The sequence below is a fragment of the Denticeps clupeoides genome, chromosome 1 (genome assembly GCF_900700375.1).
Source record: "Denticeps clupeoides chromosome 1, fDenClu1.1, whole genome shotgun sequence".
Classification (NCBI taxonomy): domain Eukaryota; kingdom Metazoa; phylum Chordata; class Actinopteri; order Clupeiformes; family Denticipitidae; genus Denticeps; species Denticeps clupeoides.
Genome location: NC_041707.1, coordinates 9,822,987 through 9,841,181, shown reverse-complemented (window position 1 = coordinate 9,841,181; position 18,195 = coordinate 9,822,987). Strand labels below are relative to the sequence as shown.

General features: G+C 44.0%; 2 protein-coding genes across 2 annotated transcripts in view; both read left to right on the top strand.

Annotated features, from left to right (window-relative positions):
• Positions 1-2,567, top strand: part of dph6 (diphthamine biosynthesis 6) — a 56,954-nt gene extending 54,387 nt beyond the window's left edge. The window contains exon 15 of the mRNA XM_028991982.1: positions 1,534-2,567. Within this exon, the coding sequence (XP_028847815.1) occupies positions 1,534-1,652 (119 nt within the window). The 3' untranslated portion in view covers positions 1,653-2,567. The remainder of the gene's footprint in view (positions 1-1,533) is intronic.
• Positions 2,568-3,740: 1,173 nt separating this feature from the next.
• On the top strand, positions 3,741-18,170 carry heatr1 (HEAT repeat containing 1). Its single transcript, XM_028980908.1, has 45 exons — positions 3,741-3,799; positions 4,456-4,609; positions 4,693-4,909; positions 4,986-5,127; positions 5,273-5,374; positions 5,457-5,603; positions 5,698-5,909; positions 6,076-6,206; positions 6,302-6,422; positions 6,541-6,645; positions 6,769-6,886; positions 6,984-7,091; positions 7,268-7,363; positions 7,439-7,527; positions 7,609-7,820; positions 8,163-8,284; positions 8,640-8,834; positions 9,148-9,316; positions 9,412-9,560; positions 9,741-9,933; positions 10,082-10,254; positions 10,545-10,697; positions 10,827-11,069; positions 11,958-12,086; positions 12,186-12,289; positions 12,378-12,524; positions 12,869-12,987; positions 13,084-13,205; positions 13,310-13,438; positions 13,522-13,752; positions 13,971-14,091; positions 14,377-14,537; positions 14,626-14,678; positions 14,759-14,882; positions 14,979-15,119; positions 15,446-15,729; positions 15,821-15,971; positions 16,282-16,440; positions 16,540-16,674; positions 16,768-16,872; positions 16,965-17,133; positions 17,268-17,422; positions 17,529-17,687; positions 17,781-17,889; positions 18,019-18,170. Exons 2-45 carry the CDS (start codon positions 4,468-4,470, stop codon positions 18,105-18,107), a joined length of 6,435 nt encoding a protein of 2,144 aa, XP_028836741.1. The 5' UTR covers positions 3,741-3,799; positions 4,456-4,467; the 3' UTR covers positions 18,108-18,170.
• The last annotated feature ends 25 nt before the right edge of the window (positions 18,171-18,195 follow it).

The window sequence follows — 18,195 nt, the reverse complement described above, 5'->3', positions numbered from 1 at the left end:
CCCTTTAAGCATTATAACACATAGCAGTGAATATTAACAATAATTTCAGAGTGACCTGGCATACAACTATAAGGAGCCCAAGTACCATGGTCCACTGTTTCAGAACGTAGGATCTATAGCTTCCATGCTTCCTATTCAAGTATGACACACACACACGAAAACGCACACACTCTCAAACACGGTCTCTCAAGTCATTTAATTTCACCTTCGGCAACCCTCAGCATGTAACAGACTCTCTCTGAGCTCAAAGACTTACATGAAATGGCTTTGTTTCAAAAGTGCAACAAAGGAAAAGTCTTTTTTCACCATCGTAATATTACCATTTATTTTGTGTGATCGCTCTGGTTCCCTCATTGTCTGCTGTTGATTTCGGGTTGGGACCGTATCCCGGGGTGAACTTCATTTGTGGATAAGAAAGAAATACCCCTCCCTTCATAAATTAAAAAGAGTATCTGTGCTCACTGGCAGTGTTTTAAATCTGCACTCATCAGGTCTAATTATCCTGTATGGGGTCTTTGAGGCTGAAAGTGACACTCTGCGTCTGCTCTTCATGAAAGTGCTTGATGCTTATTACTTTGTGCTGAACGGTGCTTGATCCTCTCCGTCCCAATTTCACTCCACAAGTTCACATTTATGGTTGGACCAATGACACCCACTTTTCAATCTGTTCAGATGAAAGTTGTCCTGAGACCCAGATTTCAGAATGAAAACTTGAGAATTAACAAAGTTACAAATTAAGAAGTGTTGTAGTAAGTTGGCCCCTCCAGCATTTGGCTGCAAGCATGTGCTGTTCTCTCCGAGGCCAGACTTTCGACACCACCAACACCATGGTGACAGCATGCAGCCAAACAAATTTAACAGCCAGAGACACCGAGCCAACCAATGGGAACAGTTGTCGCCAATTAGTGGGTCGGCAGCAGAAACGTGTTGATGGCCGCTGGTAAGTGGGCAGGCTTTTGGTTTTTTACTAGACAGCTACAAGCTGATGGATTCTCAGATGACCATCGTTCATCTGTTGTCTCACATGACCCTCTTAACACTCCCTGAACCGCACTCACCACCGCCTGTCTGGCCAAGGCAGCTCCTTTACATGAGGGAGGGATTTAGGATCAATTCCACCGGATCCCCCAATACAAGCTGCTAATTTGTCCTTAATGGCAAGCCGAAGGTTTGCTTTTCTTCTGAGCGTGTGTGTGTGTGTGTGTGTGTGTGTGTTTGATTTGAGCGTTAGTAGCTTAGAGTCCAGCCAACGCTGACCATATGCCTTCACTGCAGGGAGTTGAGTAGAGGGCTACAATCTGCTAGGATTCGAGAATGTCAATAATTTTGGAATAGTTATGTGCTCCCCGGTCAAAGGGTTAAGTGTAGCCTCTTTTTGTGGGGCGGAGAGTCCTGTGGGACGTCCATCTACGGCCCATATGCCTTAACCCGAGGTAAAAGCTCCTTGTGGGATTTGGAGTACACGCTTTGAGTACTTTGAGCTGAATTTCGATGCGTCTGATCCTTCTTCCTCTCCCTATTTCTCTCTCACAGGACTTACAGAATGCTTGAAGGAAGCTCCAGGCCAGGAGGGACCCGCTGTAGCTTTTGTGCCTGTTCTGGATCTGCCCGACTCTCGTGTGCTCCACCTGACCTGCTGGTGCAGCGTGTAGCGGAGGAGATTGGTGGTCATGACCAGGCTTCAACCCGAGACTGTTCCAGCTCTGGGACCTGAATGTTCAGTAGTGACTGTAATGTGGCTTTAATAAAAGCTGTAAAAGTTTTGTACCAGGGTATTTCAGGGTGGAGCTCTGTACTGTACTTTTAATAAATGAAGCATTTTCTTGTAATTACACTGACTTCAAAGAGGCCTCCATTTTTTATTATCTTTAAACACAAGTTGTAATCATTACAAAATGTTCATGAATTCTGGAATATTTTATTTGTCTCCCATCTATAAACCCTTGCATTATTTCTGTGTCAACATAGGCGTTGCACATGTAGTGCAAAACCTCTATATTCATTGTTATTTTCCAAATTTTGGGCCCTGTGCATGTGCATGAAATAGCTTTTTGCATTTGGACCACATGACATTTCGGGTTTTCCAGTATCTCTTCACCGAACACGTTGACTGCAGCCACTCTGTCCTCTGCCACACGGCCCCGCAACAGCTGTCACTGACACAAGAGACTCTTTTGTAAGAGCCGTGTCTTCCTCGCGTCGTAACAGCAGACAAGACCAGCAGGACACTGATTTTTACACCACTCCACGTTACCCAATCACACCCTGCTCCTCACCCTCAGTCATCTTGTGCACTTGGGATGAGATGGTCAGCGTTCCCACTAGACTGGAGAAATTCGACCGCGTTCTAAATAAAATATATGGATTTATTTCTTCTCTCTTCTTCTCCCTTCATTTTTTTTCTTATACTTCGCAAGGTTAGGAACATGTTATTATTGAGTAATGGGCAATCAGAAGCAGGCACCTGAAAAGATTAAGCCTCTTTATGCTCTCTATTGATTTCCACAACCTCTGGTTAATAAGGGACAACCAATCCATGTGCAGCTGTAGGGCAGAGTGTGTGTGCAGGTGGCTGAACGCTTGTGCGGCCCAGTTTGTAAAACGTAGAAATGAACCATTTCTCATCTTGCCCCGGCAAGACCTCGACCCGTATTGACGGGTTCAATGGCAGTTCAACTGAGCTCAAGATACACTTCTCGTTCCGCCTGGGATGGCACTGCTTTAGCCACCTATTGATTTGCACCATTTGTTTAGTTGTGAGCGTTTGTTGGTAAATGGAAGCGTAAAGGTTTTATTAGAGTAAAGGGTGTCAGTTTGCTACTGTGCTACTGTTTAAAATGTCCTGATCCAGATAAGCTATTAAAGTGTTGCTAAGTCGTGAATGTTACGTTTTGTATCGATTTTTCCAAATTTGATGTTTGCACATATTTGTTGAATAAATAACGCCTCAGGAACTAGGGAACTAGTAGGCAACACAATAGCCACACCAGCAAACACTTTTCCTATGTGTGTGTCACAAATAAACCCAAAGGGTCTTGTCACTGTGGTCAGCCTCATGGACTGTGACTGTACGCAGCAAGCTTGAGGCTATGCGGGCAGCTGTGTGGCTGTCACCAGGCCCCCGACCGTCCCCGGGTTATAGGGTGATTCAGGTTAGCCCTGTTTGGTGAATGTACAGTATGCTCTCCGCTCTCGCTCCTTTCATCTCTCGTTTTTTTTTTACTCTTCCTCACTGAAGTCATCATGGAAATGAACAGAAGGTAATCTTGCGGAGCCTCGAGTGGCCTAAGCAACAGTAGCTTGAGTGGACAAGTGGTTGAGGACTATTAAATGGTGTATGCAGCCCTCGTGTGGCGGAAATTGGAATTGTTCTAAACTGAATTTACCGTTTATGTGCAATATACTTTCATAGTTTCATAGCTCATATTCCAACAAATCTGATTTCACCTAGTTAATTAAAGTTGCCTTTCATCAATATTCAAAGTTGACTTTCAGTTGTACTGTATTTGCATACAATGAAATTCTCCCAAAGATCCGCTTTTATTAAACTTTAAGTAAAAAAGAAAAGAGTGCGGTAGCGAAAAGAGGACAAGATACTGCATAATGTTTTCTGCACTTGCGGTTCTAATGATAGGACGCCAAAGTCGCAAGACTTTTATTTTGTACTCCTCTCGACGGAAGCTTTTACTTTGAAAACAAATTTGACCCGGAAACGCTCCTCGTGTTGGTGACGCCTTGAGGTCACAGAACCCATGTGGCGTGAGAGGAGCGCGTGAACGAGGCGCAGTGTTCCGCTTGTGTGAGTGGAGTAATGAATGTTCTATTACAGCGTTTTATAACAAATGTAAAGACTAACATGCAATTAACTCGTTTTTTTATCGAGCGTTCGCTCTTATTTCTGTGTTTCTCTTTAAACAGAAGCATTTCTGTTCGCACAGCTCACTTAATTAATTGGAAACAAGGTAGCGGGGTAATCGCATCTGGAATATTAACGCTAATAGTAACATTTACATTTTATATTTACGGCATTTATCAGACGCCCTTATCCAGAGCAACTTACAATCAGTAGTTACAGGGACAGTCCCCCCTGGAGACACTTAGGGTTCAGTTTCTTGCTCAGGGACACAATGGTAGTAAGTGGGATTTGAACCCCGGTCTTCTGGTTCTACCACCCTTAAATAAATACCGTGACATGCGTTCCTTCACTGGACACTTTATTAGGTACAACTAGTCTGTGTACACCTCTGTCCTGATGTAAATTATTATTATATGTGGCGCCTGTATATGGATATTACGAACACTTAAATAGTACTGTTATGCAGGTGTTGTGTTGGTAGTACTGGCACAACATTGTGGTTATTCATGCACAATTATGAAGTGTCACTGCAAGTCTCACAAGCGTTATTAGAAAATCCTCAATAGAACTGTTTATAACCAAACTCGTTTCGTTCATAGGAAACATTCAAGATGACTTCTTTAGCCCACCAACTTAAGCGCCTGGCTTTGCCCCAGAATGACCCAAGTCTGTTATCCCGTCGGGAGGTGACCTCCCTCCTCTTTGACCCCAAAGAGGCAGCGAGTATGGACAGAGGAACCTTCTATGCTCTTGGTAAGCTGTGGACGTTTGTTGCCATCCTGAAATGTTTCGACTGTTATAATGAGAACACCTCCATTCATCTCTTATTGTATCAGGCTGTACGGGACTTGACGAGCTGCTGGGAATTGAGCCTGCATTCGCTGAGTTTCAGGACACCTTGTTTAACTCTGGTTCTGTGGGCTTGGAGCGCAGCATTCAGACTAAAAAAGTCAACAAGAAACTGAACAAAGACATTGGCCTGTTCCTCACTCGCCTGTCTCCTTACTTCCTCCTGAAGCCTGCCCTGAAGTGTGCTGAATGGCTCATTCACAGGTACTGCTGCTTGTTAAGATTAGGAAAAGACCGTGTTAAGTTTTCTGTAATAAATGTCCTTCTTCCAACTGTCCAGGTTTCACATTCACTTGTACAATCAGGACTGTCTGGTCGCATGTGCTTTGCCATACCATGAGACCAAAGTGTTTGTCAGAGTTATTCAGCTTCTGAAGATTGAGGACCCTACCGACCGCTGGAACTGGCTGCATGGGCTCCAGGTACGTGTCTAGCCACCTTTTCTGGTGTCGTTGTGTTGGTTCCTGTAATAAAGAGGTTACACCAGGATTGCCCTATATTGACAATTTCGGTTGTTTAGACATCGGATTCCGTAAATTTAAGTTTACATTCCTGCTTTCTGTCTAGAAACCAGGAGTGCCTTTGGCCAGAGGAACTCTTCTGACTCACTGTTACAAAGATTTGGGTTTTATGGATTTCATCTGCAGCCTGGTCACACAGTCAGTTAAGGTACATGCTTCCTCTGCAATCTACTGCTTTGTAATTCCTTTCCAAGCCCCTTCCTGGATCTAACGATGGTCACTCTTTGCAGGCGTATTCAGAATTTGTTCGAGATGGAAATTGTCCTCAGCTTCGTGTTATCATCTCTTTCTACGCCTCTACCATCGTCTCTGCTCTGGATGCAGTGGATAAGATCACAGATTCAATTATAGCCAAGATTCTGCCCCATGTTCACTTGGTAAGAAATATTACACAAATATTACACTGGTAGAATCCTCTTGGACATGGCACACTAAACTGAAATTGTATTCTATGCAACCTCCTCATCAAAGGGCTTGAAGTCTTCGCTCTTGGACTATAAGGCTGCCAGCTACATGATCGTGTGCCAGCTAGCTGTAAAAGTGGTGATGGAGCCTCACCTAGTGAACACACTGGCCGCCCTGGTCAGCAGGTGTCTGTGTAAGACCCCAGAGCTGAGTACAGAGGGACTGGGCTGCCTCATCGTCCTGCTGCAGAACCAGAAAGAGGGATCAGTTGGGCGCAAGTGAGTTATTTATTTCTACTTTCATTAAAAATCCTCTGTGTTTTCAATATGTGTTGTACATATCTGCGTCAGTGTGTAAGTTAATTCGGCATTCGATTCACTACACCGCATTTTTGGAGCTGATAGACCTGAGTGAAACCCATCCTACCCTTGAATCTTTTCTCAGAGTGTATGGCCACCTGTGTGAAGTCTCCAACCTGGTGTCCACGCTGCATGATATAGCAGCAGCTCACGATGTCAGCGCCCTCCTCCGTTACTTCCTGCCCCACCTTGTCCGCTCCACCGTCACACAGACTGGTCAGTTGACCCTGCTTGGCTTTTAACAATCATTGTATCGTAGTTTTCTAGAACTCCATATAAAAACCCTATACTGACCAGATTGTTCGTTTCAGGTGATACAGAGGACATGCAGAGAGAAGAGTCGTCCCAGGGGAGCATCAACTACCAGGAACTTTTGAATTCCGTTCTTCAGAACATCACATTGTCCAGTGAGCTGGATAGCACTGTAGCAAAGTAACTAAACAAATCATTTTAATTTACACTCACCATATTTCCTACTGTAAATCATTTTAAACATAAAATAATTTTCAGGATTGTCACTATTAGCTTTAAATCATCAATTCCTTTTCAGGCTGCTTCTTGAGGAGTACCTCTCATATGCACATCAGCTATCTTCTGACAAAATCCCTGCACTCAACCAACATGTACAGCCAGTAGTGCAGCTGTTTGAGTCAAAGTAAGAATTCCTTTAACACTGATTTATGGGCAAGCCTGTCCCAGATCTCTGAAGGTCTAGACAGGCATGAGTGGTTAATGGCAGCTGGAGTGCACCACTTATTGTTTCTTACTGCCCTCACAGGTATCCTGCCACTCTCGACACTGTTCTGGACAGTTACGTCTCTAGCCTTTCTTCAGAAAAGGACAGAAGCCTCTTCCACCAGTTCATCTCCCTCTCGATGAGCAGAGGAAAGTATGAGGTACAGCACAGAGGCCTTCTTCTCCACTCCACTCAAGCTGATTTGATCTTGTGTGTTTCGTCCCTCACTGTGTCCTCAACATGTCGTAAAAACCCAGATCCTGGCCCACTCTGAAACCTCCCTCATGCTCAGCCTGAAGCACCCACTTGCCACTGTGAGGAGCATGGCACTGCAGCACCTGCAAGAAATTCTCAAAGAAGGAACGGTAGGTTTGTTTATCCACGTGGCTGGTTGTGATAAAGTCGACTTGTGTCTAACCTTGGTGATATTTCACAACTGAACTAAACTGCCATATACAGGATTGTCACACTGACATACGTTAGATTGTAAAATTGAAGAGGTTCTTCCTTGGACTAAGTGGGCATATATGTGATGTTGCAGGAGGCACTTGATGAAGCATTTCTGAAAGATGCATTGTTGGAGCGCATGGATGACGATGTGCCTGAAGTGGTGCTGGCTGCATTGAAAGCTCTGGAGGTGAGAGACATTATTTCTTAACCAATTAATAATTGTGCAGCATGTTTGCATGTTAAGACTCTCTTCTCTTTACAGGTGTATGTGGAACACCTGGATCCAGCAGATGTAACTTCCAGTTTGCTTGCCCTGCTGCATCGCTCTGACCTCTCAGTCACTGGAGGCTGGTATGTGGGGGCATCATTATTCATGACTCTCCAGTCTGTTTTTTGTCTCTTCTTATAACGTCTCTTTGTCACTTCTTGTAGGTTTCCGGTGATGATTGAAGCTGTCAGGGTGCTAGACCAACCCAGGGTGGGTGAGCGAAACCTAGAGCTGAAGAACACAGTATGCTGGGAGCTTCTGCCCTTCCTGGTCATCACTAGCCCTTTTCGGGACTCTCCTGAGCTCCAGCTGGCCTCCACCGTGGCTAAGATGAACCTTCTATCAGAGTTTCCCATCACTCAGGACTGGTCAAGTGGTAGGAACTGAGCCTCATCATTAAATATTAACGGTCCCCTGACATGACTTTTTGAGATTATTTAACATTTAATACGAGTTTCCCTAGCCTGTCTATGGTCCTGCAGTGGCTAGAAATGGTGATAAGTGTAATGAATGCTTTGGCAATTTCTGCCAGATGCCGTTATCCAGAGCGACTTACAACGTGCTTCCATGTTACCATTAATGAAGTGACCCTATGAGCTTCTCATTGGGTGATTCTCCTAGGAGACTCTTCTATGTTAGATAACTCCCATGTTGCCCGATTAGGGATTATTCTGGGGTATTGATTGTGGGGTCTCACATGTGTTCACTGTCTTTGCAGTGCTGACACAGCTCCTGCAGAAAACTCGTGAGTGTGATGTAGTTGGAGTGGTAAACAATCATCTGATATCAACAATGGTCAAGAACCTTTCAGCTATGGATGCCTTTTCCAAACGTAATTCTGTAAGTTGATGCCACTTATGGGGCTGAGTGCTTACAGTCCTGATTATGAAATAAAGTGTGATGTCCCATCATATTTTTATTAGTTTACATCAATCCTCAGGAGCATTTTTGTGCTCTAATAAGGAGAAAATGTATTTGGAGTAACAAGAATCACAGTAAGCAGATTCTCACCTGTGTTTGCACCAAATGCTACCAGTTCCTGGCTCTATAATGATTTTACAGATGATGTAAAAAATATAAATATATTTTTTAACTTTGAGATCTTCTCTGTATGTTGGTCACCTTTATCAGTCTGTTCCCTCCGGATGATTCACTGTAATCACGTTCGTTTTGTTTGTTATGCATGTGCGTAAAGCTGGAGCGGGTGGTCAAGACTCTGGGGAAACAGAAGACTGGCTTGAGGCAAAAGGCAGCTTTTATGGTGCTGAGCCACACTCTGCTCCAGACCCTTGGGACCCTGAGTGAAACACAGCACCTACACATCGCCCAGATGATCTACAGCCTTCTAGAGCCTAAAGTCACTGAGTTAATCTCACAGGCTGCAGAGCTGGTGAGGAGGCCTCAGAACAACTTTTGACAGTTTCTTACTGTGTTTTGAATGTAGTGATGTTGCCATACTGATTTTATGTCATGTTGTGGAAAATAACATATTATAACATAAGTACTTTAAACCCAAAGCACCTTTGCTAATAACTTTACAAGATTATTTAGTCCCAATCCTTATTCTCATACCTATGAGAGTTTTCAGTCCAAATCTACTTTCATTTTGTGTAGAGGCTAGTTTAGCAGGTTATCCTCTGGCACCTGGTGGAGTAACACTTTACTAGATCAATTCTGAAGTCTCATTTTGCTCTGACCTTTAGGGTTTTGAGGGGGAGTGTCCACTCTCTTTCCCTTTGTCTGAGGTTTTGGGCGAGTTCCTGCACCATCTGCGCCACAGCGACAGCATCCAGAGAGAACAGGCCGCCCTTCTGCTCTCTCTGCTGAACCAGTTCATCTCCTGCCTGAAGTCTCCTCAGTTGGCATTCAGAGGTCAGTGCCTGTTTTGTTAATCAAATTGCAGGTTCATTACCTTGAACATGTTTAACTTCTTGTTTGCATTTGTATATTTCAACCCTAACTTCCAGGCGAGGTGTTTTGGAACCCGGAAAAAATGGACACAAACACATGTGCTTACCTTGGCCTGCTATGTCGTCTCTTTGAACTCATCATCACAGGAACTAGCCAGGGACCACTGGCCATGAGCTTCAGGGCCCTCATGAATCCCTTCTTTCAGGTAACCCAGGTTACATAGAGCTGTACTAAGCACGAGCAAGTACTAATGAATGCATCTGAAGGGACAAGCATGAATGAACAAAAGTGAAACTGTTGCATTACAAGGAGCTTTTTATGGACATATGGCAGTCTTCAGATTTATTGGAGGTTTTTACAATAATGTAATCTTGTCATGTTTCAGGTTCATTTGGGTAATCCTGTGGAGCTCTTTAAGTTTCTGTCTCTATTGTGGGGCTACAGCAGTAATATTGGTGATCATCTGGACTGCAGGGTGGGTGCTGTACTGCAAACCCAGGCCCTCTATGTAGGCAGAGCTCTGCTCGCTGCTCAGCCCATCAAAAACCTGAACATGCTGGCATCTGCTGCCTCCCCAGGTAACTCTTTTTGTGGCTCTGAAGGATTTGGATGGGAGAATATAGTTCAGAAATGAAAACTGTAGGTCTAAGGTTTTCAACTGTGCTCTTCTTGTCTTCCAAATTAAGATCACTTAAAAGAATATAACAGTTTTGTTTGTTTCCACAGTGGTGCCAACTCTGCTGCTTTGCCTGTCATCGGCAGTGTGTGAGGTACGCAGGGCTGCCATAGCCACACTTGAGATATTTTTGGGGGTGAAGTCATCTCCATTCCATCTGCTGATTGTGGCACTGCAAAAAGCCACTGATGAGCTCATCTCTGATCCCACCTACATCAACCAGGTCAGCCGATCACTGACTTTTTTTTTTTAATGTAAATATGTAGGTTTTTGTATTCTCCACTTAGTTCATTAACGACATTAGATCAGTGATTTTGTCATGCTTCCATGCTACATAAATGTGCTGTCAAATGTTTTTAATGTCATTATTGCTAGAAATATATGTTTCTACAGCTAACACAAATAATATTGTGTACTGATTATTTGTTATTTTCTTGATTGGTTGGTATTTCCAATAAAATGGTGATGATCTGACATTAACATTGCTCACATCTTTAATATCTTCCTTTCTAGGCCCTGGGAAAGCTGTATGAAGATGCACTGGTATCTAAAGGGAAGCTGAGTAAGCATCAGGAGTCAGTGGAAGAGCTATTTAAGTGTCTACAGAACTGTCCCACCTACACGGGCAAGACCATGCTAAGAGTGCTGCAAGAGGTCAATGGAGAGGTCAGCAGATTAATGATTCAAATGGATGCTGATCATATTTAACTAGTACTTGTTCACTAGGTCCTGAAATACTCCAGGGGGCTGAACCTGTAATGTATTCATTTGTTGTTGTTTTTTTTATTCAAACAGGGGGTCCTGGCTGCTCTACTTCCTCCACTGGAGCAGATGATTGATGAGTGTGTTGCAGGGTCCTCTGTGTTGCTCATTGATGAAGCCCTACTGTTGCAGCTGATGCTGACCAAGTACAACAAGCACTCAGCCCCACTGCTAGCTAAAGAGCCACGAAGCCTGGAAGTCCTAATACGAGCCATGCACATCCAGTCTCAGCCATTTTCCACAATCCCCAGCTTCCAGGTCATGGCTTTAGAGCAGGTTGGTAAACATTCAAGTTTTCAAGATTTACTGTCATTTCAGCTCCATAAATGTGTAACAGTACATAGTGAAACAAAACAAAATTTATTTGGAACCCAGTGCCACATGAAACAAAGTTACATATTGTGCATGTGTGTGACATAGACAAACCAGGCAGTGCAAGAGTAACATTTACAAACAAAACATAGACAACAAGAAGACAGACAGTGGTAAACCAGTGAAATGAATACTGAAGGTGCCAGAAAAAAATATAGCAAATACTGCTGTAATAGACAATATGTTCTAAACATGTGTGCCAGTCAAAAGTGGAAAGTGAGTATCCAGGTCTGATGGCCTGTGGAAAGATGCAATTGCATAGTCTGGCAGTGAGGGCCCAAATGCTTCGGTGGCATTTTCCAGATGGTCAGAGGGTGGAGAGTGCATGTGAGGGCTGTGTAGAGTCCTTCACAATGCTGGTGGCTTTCCGGATGTGTGGAAAATGCCGCCATATGGAGGGAAGAGAGACTCAGATGATCTTCTAGGTTGAAGTGATTGTCATTATGATTCACTGCAGCACAGTACACGGTGCACACAACGAAATGTGTGTAATGACCCTTAGTGAGCAATGGGCAGCCATGGAAGGCACCTGTGGAGCAGTGTGTGGGGACAGAACCTTCCGATTATTTTCTTACCCACTAGGCCACCACTGCCCAAAAGGCTGTCCTCGCCATCCACTGTAGGGTCTTGCAGTCCAATGAAGTGAAGTGATTGTCATTGTGAAACACTGCAGCAAAGCACATGGTGCACACAACAAAATGTGGTCTCTGCTTTTCACCATCACCCTTAATGAGCAGTGGGCAGCCTGTTCAGCCAATTAAAAATGTTTAATGTATTTTTTTTTCTATTCAGATCACGAAGCCTTTCTTTGCTGCTCTTGGTGAAAAGACCCAACAGAGGATTTTGGAAGTGATGTTTGATTTGCTGGTTGACAACAAGAGTCCGGTCTATGTACAGACTGTGAATGGTGTTTTTAAAGCGGTAATGAAGATCTCACAATCAGATGTCATCTTCGTAATACCTTTTGCCCTCAGAGAAGACGTTTTACACGTTTAACATTTGTACCTCCATGCTATTCAGATTGTTGTTGATGCAGAGCTTGTGGCTAATGAGCTGACACCAGCAGACAAACCTAAAGCATATTTAAGTGTACAGCTGACCCGCAGGAGCAAGATGCAGATCAAGTGAGTGCTTTTGGCAACAAAAGCTGTTTGTGATGCAGCCTTCCTTCATAATTTGACAATCTGACACATTTTCCTGTGTTGTCTGAAGGAACACTCCAGATGCTGCTGCTCCCACACAAGAGGAGCTTGCTTCTGCCTGGCAGAGGGTGACCCTCATTCTGGAGCTTCTGCAGCACAAGAAGAAGCTGAAGAGACCTCAGATGCTGGTACCGGCCCTCTTCAACCTCCTGTCCAGGTACTGGTCATCACAGGGGTGTAACATTACACACAATAAATATCTCACAAAAAGTATTTTTGTTAATAAGGAATTAATAAAAATTAGTCAAGATTGTGGATCTTTGGGTTCCAATTTTGGTCGCTGTTTATGGTAACCTAGTTAGGTGTAGTTTGTATAGATATTCAAACTGAATATGGGGAGGAAGTAATCACCTCTGATCAATGCAAACACAGATATTAACTGGTTTCTGAGTGTCTCTCTCTCACACTCACTATTAATTGCAGTTGTGTGAGTTATGTATCGGTGGGGTCCTCGCTTCACGTATCATTTGTGTGTTTCTTCAATGCCTATCTTTCTTACAGGAGTTTTGAGGCAGACGCTGCACAGTTGGGGAATATGGAGTACACCAAGCAGCTCATTCTCAGCTGTCTGCTCAACATTTGCCAGAAACTCTCTCCTGCAGGAAAACCCATCAGCAAAGGTAGAGGCAGGCAACAGTCTCCCCCATTTTGATCATTACGTTAAACTGACTTTAAAGTGCATGTGAGGGATTGTGTGATTGCCTCTGCCTGAGCAGATGTGCTCGACGAGGATAAGATGAACGTGGAGCTAGTGGTACAGTGTATAAGAGTGTCAGACAAGCCCCAAACCCATCACCATGCCCTGCTGCTGTTGGGCACCATTGCTGGCATCTTTCCTGTGAGTAGCAGTCACTGTGTTGGGTCTGTCTGGGTTTAGCTGGGCAGTTTTTATGTTGACTTAGCTGAACAAGCCTGTATTTTTCTCTCTCCCCCTGTAATCAGGAGAAAGTCCTTCACAACATCATGCCCATCTTCACCTTCATGGGCGCAAACATTATGCGTCTGGATGACTCCTACAGTTTCCAAGTCATCAACAAAACTGTGCAGACGGTCATCCCTGCCCTCATACAGGTGGGTGTAGCTTCCTTAAAGTTTTGCTTGTCTTGAGGCGTTTGATCTGCATCTGATCATGTTCATTTGTTTGTGTTCTTCAGGCGTACGAGGGTGTTTCTGTCCAGTCAGAGACCTACATGGAGTGCGTTGTGACCAAGATCATGCATGTGTTTGCTGACGCTCTGCCCCATGTGCCGGAGCACAGACGCCTACCCATCTTATCCCAGCTGCTGGGTACGGTGGGACCAGCACGCTTTCTGTGGGTGCTGCTGCTGCTCTTATTCAAACAGCATGCCACTCACACCACATCCACCACCAATGCCACAGAGAAGGTGGGTCTGGGATCTGTCTGGGTCACTTAAATCTGTCTGGGTCACTCTTTTTTTTTTCCCACTTGATTGGACATTGTCGAAAAACTTGTCAAGTTATGTACAGTTGCAGAACAATTTTACGTGAAATCTCTCCCTCACTCACCCTGAATAATACATGACAGGGTCATAAATGATCACTTTTATATCAAGTTTTGTTGTTCCCACCTCCCTGTGTATAGGATGAAAATGACATGGAGTTCTGGATCTTAATGTGCTGTGAGTTCACTGTTCAGGATCAGCTCACCACTGTTGTCAGAGTCCTGCAGTACCTCATGATTCTGCCACAAGACAAGGAAGAAGGTAAAAAAAAAAAGAAAGAAAAGCCACCAGCAGAATATATATTGAATTAGTGGTTCGGTTTAATTGGTTTGAGGATAAATGTCATTTTGACATGATCAGCATCTGGAGAGGCTTAAAGTGAAGTGATTGTCATTGTGATACACCTCTCAGTGGCACCTTGGCAGATCAGGATTTGAACCTTCTGATCAGAGGCTGCTTTGTTAACCACTAGGCCACCACTGTCCTCAAATATGGGTCTTACCTTCAGCGTTGTCTGTAATGTCCTCCTGCAACTGTCCTCTGCAGCTACTGAGAAGAGGAAGACTCATGGGCCAAAGAAAGAGGAAACAGTTCAGGACCTGATCTTCTGCGTGGAGAGGCAGAGTGGCAAAGAGCTCCGCCATTTTAAATTCCTGACCGTGTCCTTCCTGTCTCAGCTGCTGGCCTCGGAACACTTTGTTGGAAAGGTACAGCCATAGTAATGGAGAGGCTTATTGAATTCATCTCGAGTTTCAAGCACCAAACAAGTAATAATTGGGTTTGGGTTTCCCCAAGGTTGCTGAATGTGATGATGCCACTTCACATGCTCTGCAAGGTATTCAGCAAAGGTGAGCTCTGTAACCACTTGGACATTTATAAAGTTTGAGCCTTTCTCAGTCAGCCTGACACTTTATCCTCATGTTCGTAGTTTACTGGAAGAAAATCTGCGCTACATCCACACTGTGGCGCGCTGTGTGGAAGACACTGCTGACAAACCCACCGCCAAGTTCTGGAGAGCTCTGCTCAACAAGTCCTACGATGTCCTGGACAAAGTACACTCCTCTTCAGTCTCTCACTTGTCTCTAAAGTATCATTGTTTTTTTTTCCAAGGATGAATGAAGCTGATTTGCCATCTGACCCATTTCCAGGTAAATGCCCTGCTGCCCCATGACACCTTCATCAGGGTTGTAAGGGGACTTATGGGAAACCAGCTGCCATCAGTGCGGAGAAAGGCCATGGAGCTGCTCAACAACAGACTGCAGCAGAAGATTAAGTGGCAAGAGGAGCAGGTACAAGGAATATATTAGTCTAAATTAGGCAAATAGACTTTTCACTATTTTTCTGAATTGTTTCAGAATCTTATCAGGTTGAATTTAACATTTTGACATTTTTCAAAAAGATATATTTAGTAAATGTCTGTGGTAGAACACTCTTGGGTTCAAATAATCTTATGACTTTTATAATTTGAGAACATATGTTTATGAAAATTCTATATTCCTCTCTTCTTCTGGAAGTGAAAATAAATTAACAGTTTGTGGGCAAACTAAATATGGCATGGGGGCCATCATTGTTCTATGTTTTTTCTTAACCACATAAACCCACCGGTTGTTGTCAGGTGACAGGACTGCTACAGCTGATAGGTGACCTTCAGAGCATTGTTGGTCAGCATCGGGGACCAGAGGAGCAGGCCATCAACCGGCAGACGGCCCTCTACAGCCTCAAACTGCTCTGTCGTAACTTTGGCTCCACCCACAAGGAGCCGTTTGTGCCAGTGCTCAGCCATGTAGTGGAGCTGGTGTCGTCTCCCAGCGAGGAGAAGAATGTGATGGGTAGTGCTCTGCTCTGCATCGCTGAGGTCACCATCACCCTGAAGGCCCTGGCCATACCACAGCTGCACAGGTCAGCAGCCCTAACTTGCCTGGTTTCATACTAGCGTGCTTGTGTGAGTGTGATTTAGTAAATGCTCCTGTATTCATTCTCATCTGATCAGGCTCATGCCAGCAGTGCTGCACACCTTAAAGAAGAGGAAGGACCTGCTGTCTAGTGAAGTTTACCTGCTGAGCGCGGTCACATCCCTGCAGCGTGTCTGCGAGGCTCTGCCTCACTTCATCAGCCCCTACTTGCTGGACACACTTCTACAGGTAAACTCACAAATATTTTCAGCAATACTCTTTCTCTACAGCAGAGGGCACTGCATGCCATAAACTCTTTTTCAGCACTAAAGGACATTCTTGTCTCTCATTAATAGTCTAGAGCAGTATACCAGAGAGGCACGCGTCAATTTTTATTTTGTGATAAACATCAGTGTATCAAGAAGTATGTATCATTAAATTTACTTTACTTAATAAAGACTTTCCTGTGTGGAGTTGGCTTGTGCTCATGTAGATAATTATTCATCTAAATTACCTTATTCAGGTTCTCTTTGCTGAACTCTTTGTCTTTATTCCTTAGGTTGCACGTCTGACACGGGTGGCAGAGCAGACCACCACATGCCCCCAACTGGCGGTCCGTCTCGCTTCACTCAGAAACACCCTCGCCACCAAGCTGCCCCCCAGGGTCCTGCTGCCCAACATAACCAAGTGTTACAACAGTCTGGTGGAGACCCAACAGGTGAGTTGTGTGGCATTTTTTAAACAAAGATCAGTGCTACACATCCATATCATTAGGATTATTGTTTACATTGGCCTTTTTTCACCCTTTTGTTTCCAGAGTCGCCTTGGGCCACTGATGGGCATCTTGAAAGAACACATAGCTCACATGGAGAAAGACCTGCTCAACTCCCACCAAACAGAGCTTACCACCTTCTTCCTGTGTGCCCTTGATTTCCGAGCGCAACATGGCCAGGTATTGTCTAATGGCTAATACGTGTATATAGTGTATATACGTGTATTTGACTATATCTCTCTGAAAGTAAGACTGTCTTTTCCTTTTTTTCAGGCTGATCTTCACAGAACCAAAGAAATTGAGGGTTCTGTCATCGACTGTTTGCTGGTCATGGTCATTAAGCTATCAGAAGTGACCTTCAGGCCTCTCTTCTTCAAAGTAAGACACCTGAATATTCTCACCACTGAGACTATATACAGAATAAAATGATTTATTTGTTTGAGAATTAACTCATCATTGGACCTTTCCAGCTTTTTGATTGGTGCAAGACAGACAATTCAGCCAAGGACCGACTGCTGACCTTCTACAGGCTGTCTGACTGCATTGCAGAAAAACTGAAGGGACTGTTTGTTCTCTTCGCTGGTCAGCTAGTGAAACCTTTCACAGACATGTTACGTCAGACCAATATTGCAAACACAGGTTTGTATTTGTAACATTCTGACAATTGAGGACTTAGGGTGCAAATCTCACAATTTCAGATTTAAGATTGTGTTTTTGGGATGTGTGAGTTGCAAGTGTCAAATGTTTTCTTTGCTTTTCTGCTGGTCTTCTAGATGAGGCTTTCTTTGACTCAAGTGATAGTGAAGAGAAAACAAACTTACTGCTGGGATACATTTTGCAATGTCTTCACAAGATCTTCCTATACGACACCCAGAAGTTCCTCAGCAAGGAACGGTCTGATGCTCTAATGGGTCCCCTGGTGGATCAGGTGATGATATGCACTTGTCAAAATTTTTACTTATATATTTTAATGTGCTCGATCATGCATTTGCTTTACAAAGGCTCAGTGTGACTGGTTTATTTCTGTACTACAGCTGGAGAATATGCTGGGGGGAGATGCTGTCTACCAGGAGAGGGTTACTCAGCATCTGGTGCCCTGCATTGGCCAGTTTTCCGTAGCACTTGGAGATGACTCACAGTGGAGGGTTCTCAACTACCAGATCCTGCTGAAGACGCGGCACAGTTCTCCTAAGGTAGGATAGTGATGAGTGAAAATAAGCAGACATTTTAGTTATTGGAATATGTCAGAACTGACCTGTGAATGAGTGCACGTTCTCTTCCTCCAGGTAAGGTTCTCAGCACTCTTGATGGTGCTGGAACTAGCTAGTAAACTAAGGGAGAACTACATAGTGCTACTTCCAGAGACCATCCCCTTCTTGGCAGAACTTATGGAGGGTAGGTTATGCACCAGCCTTTCAGGATGGAACATTTTAGAACCTAAAGCAATTACACTGATGGAAATTTTTCCATATGTAAACAAATATTTAACCATTGTTTGTTATTATCTGTCCCACCTTAATGCAGATGAATGTGAGGAGGTGGAACATCAAGTCCAGAAAGTCATCCAAGAAATGGAAGCCGTCCTCGGGGAGCCTCTACAGAGTTACTTTTAAGATCATCTGCTGAACAAGCAGCCATCACACTCTTCCTTTACAATAAATATTAAAAACCTTAAATTGTCTTTTTTTTTATATAATTTAA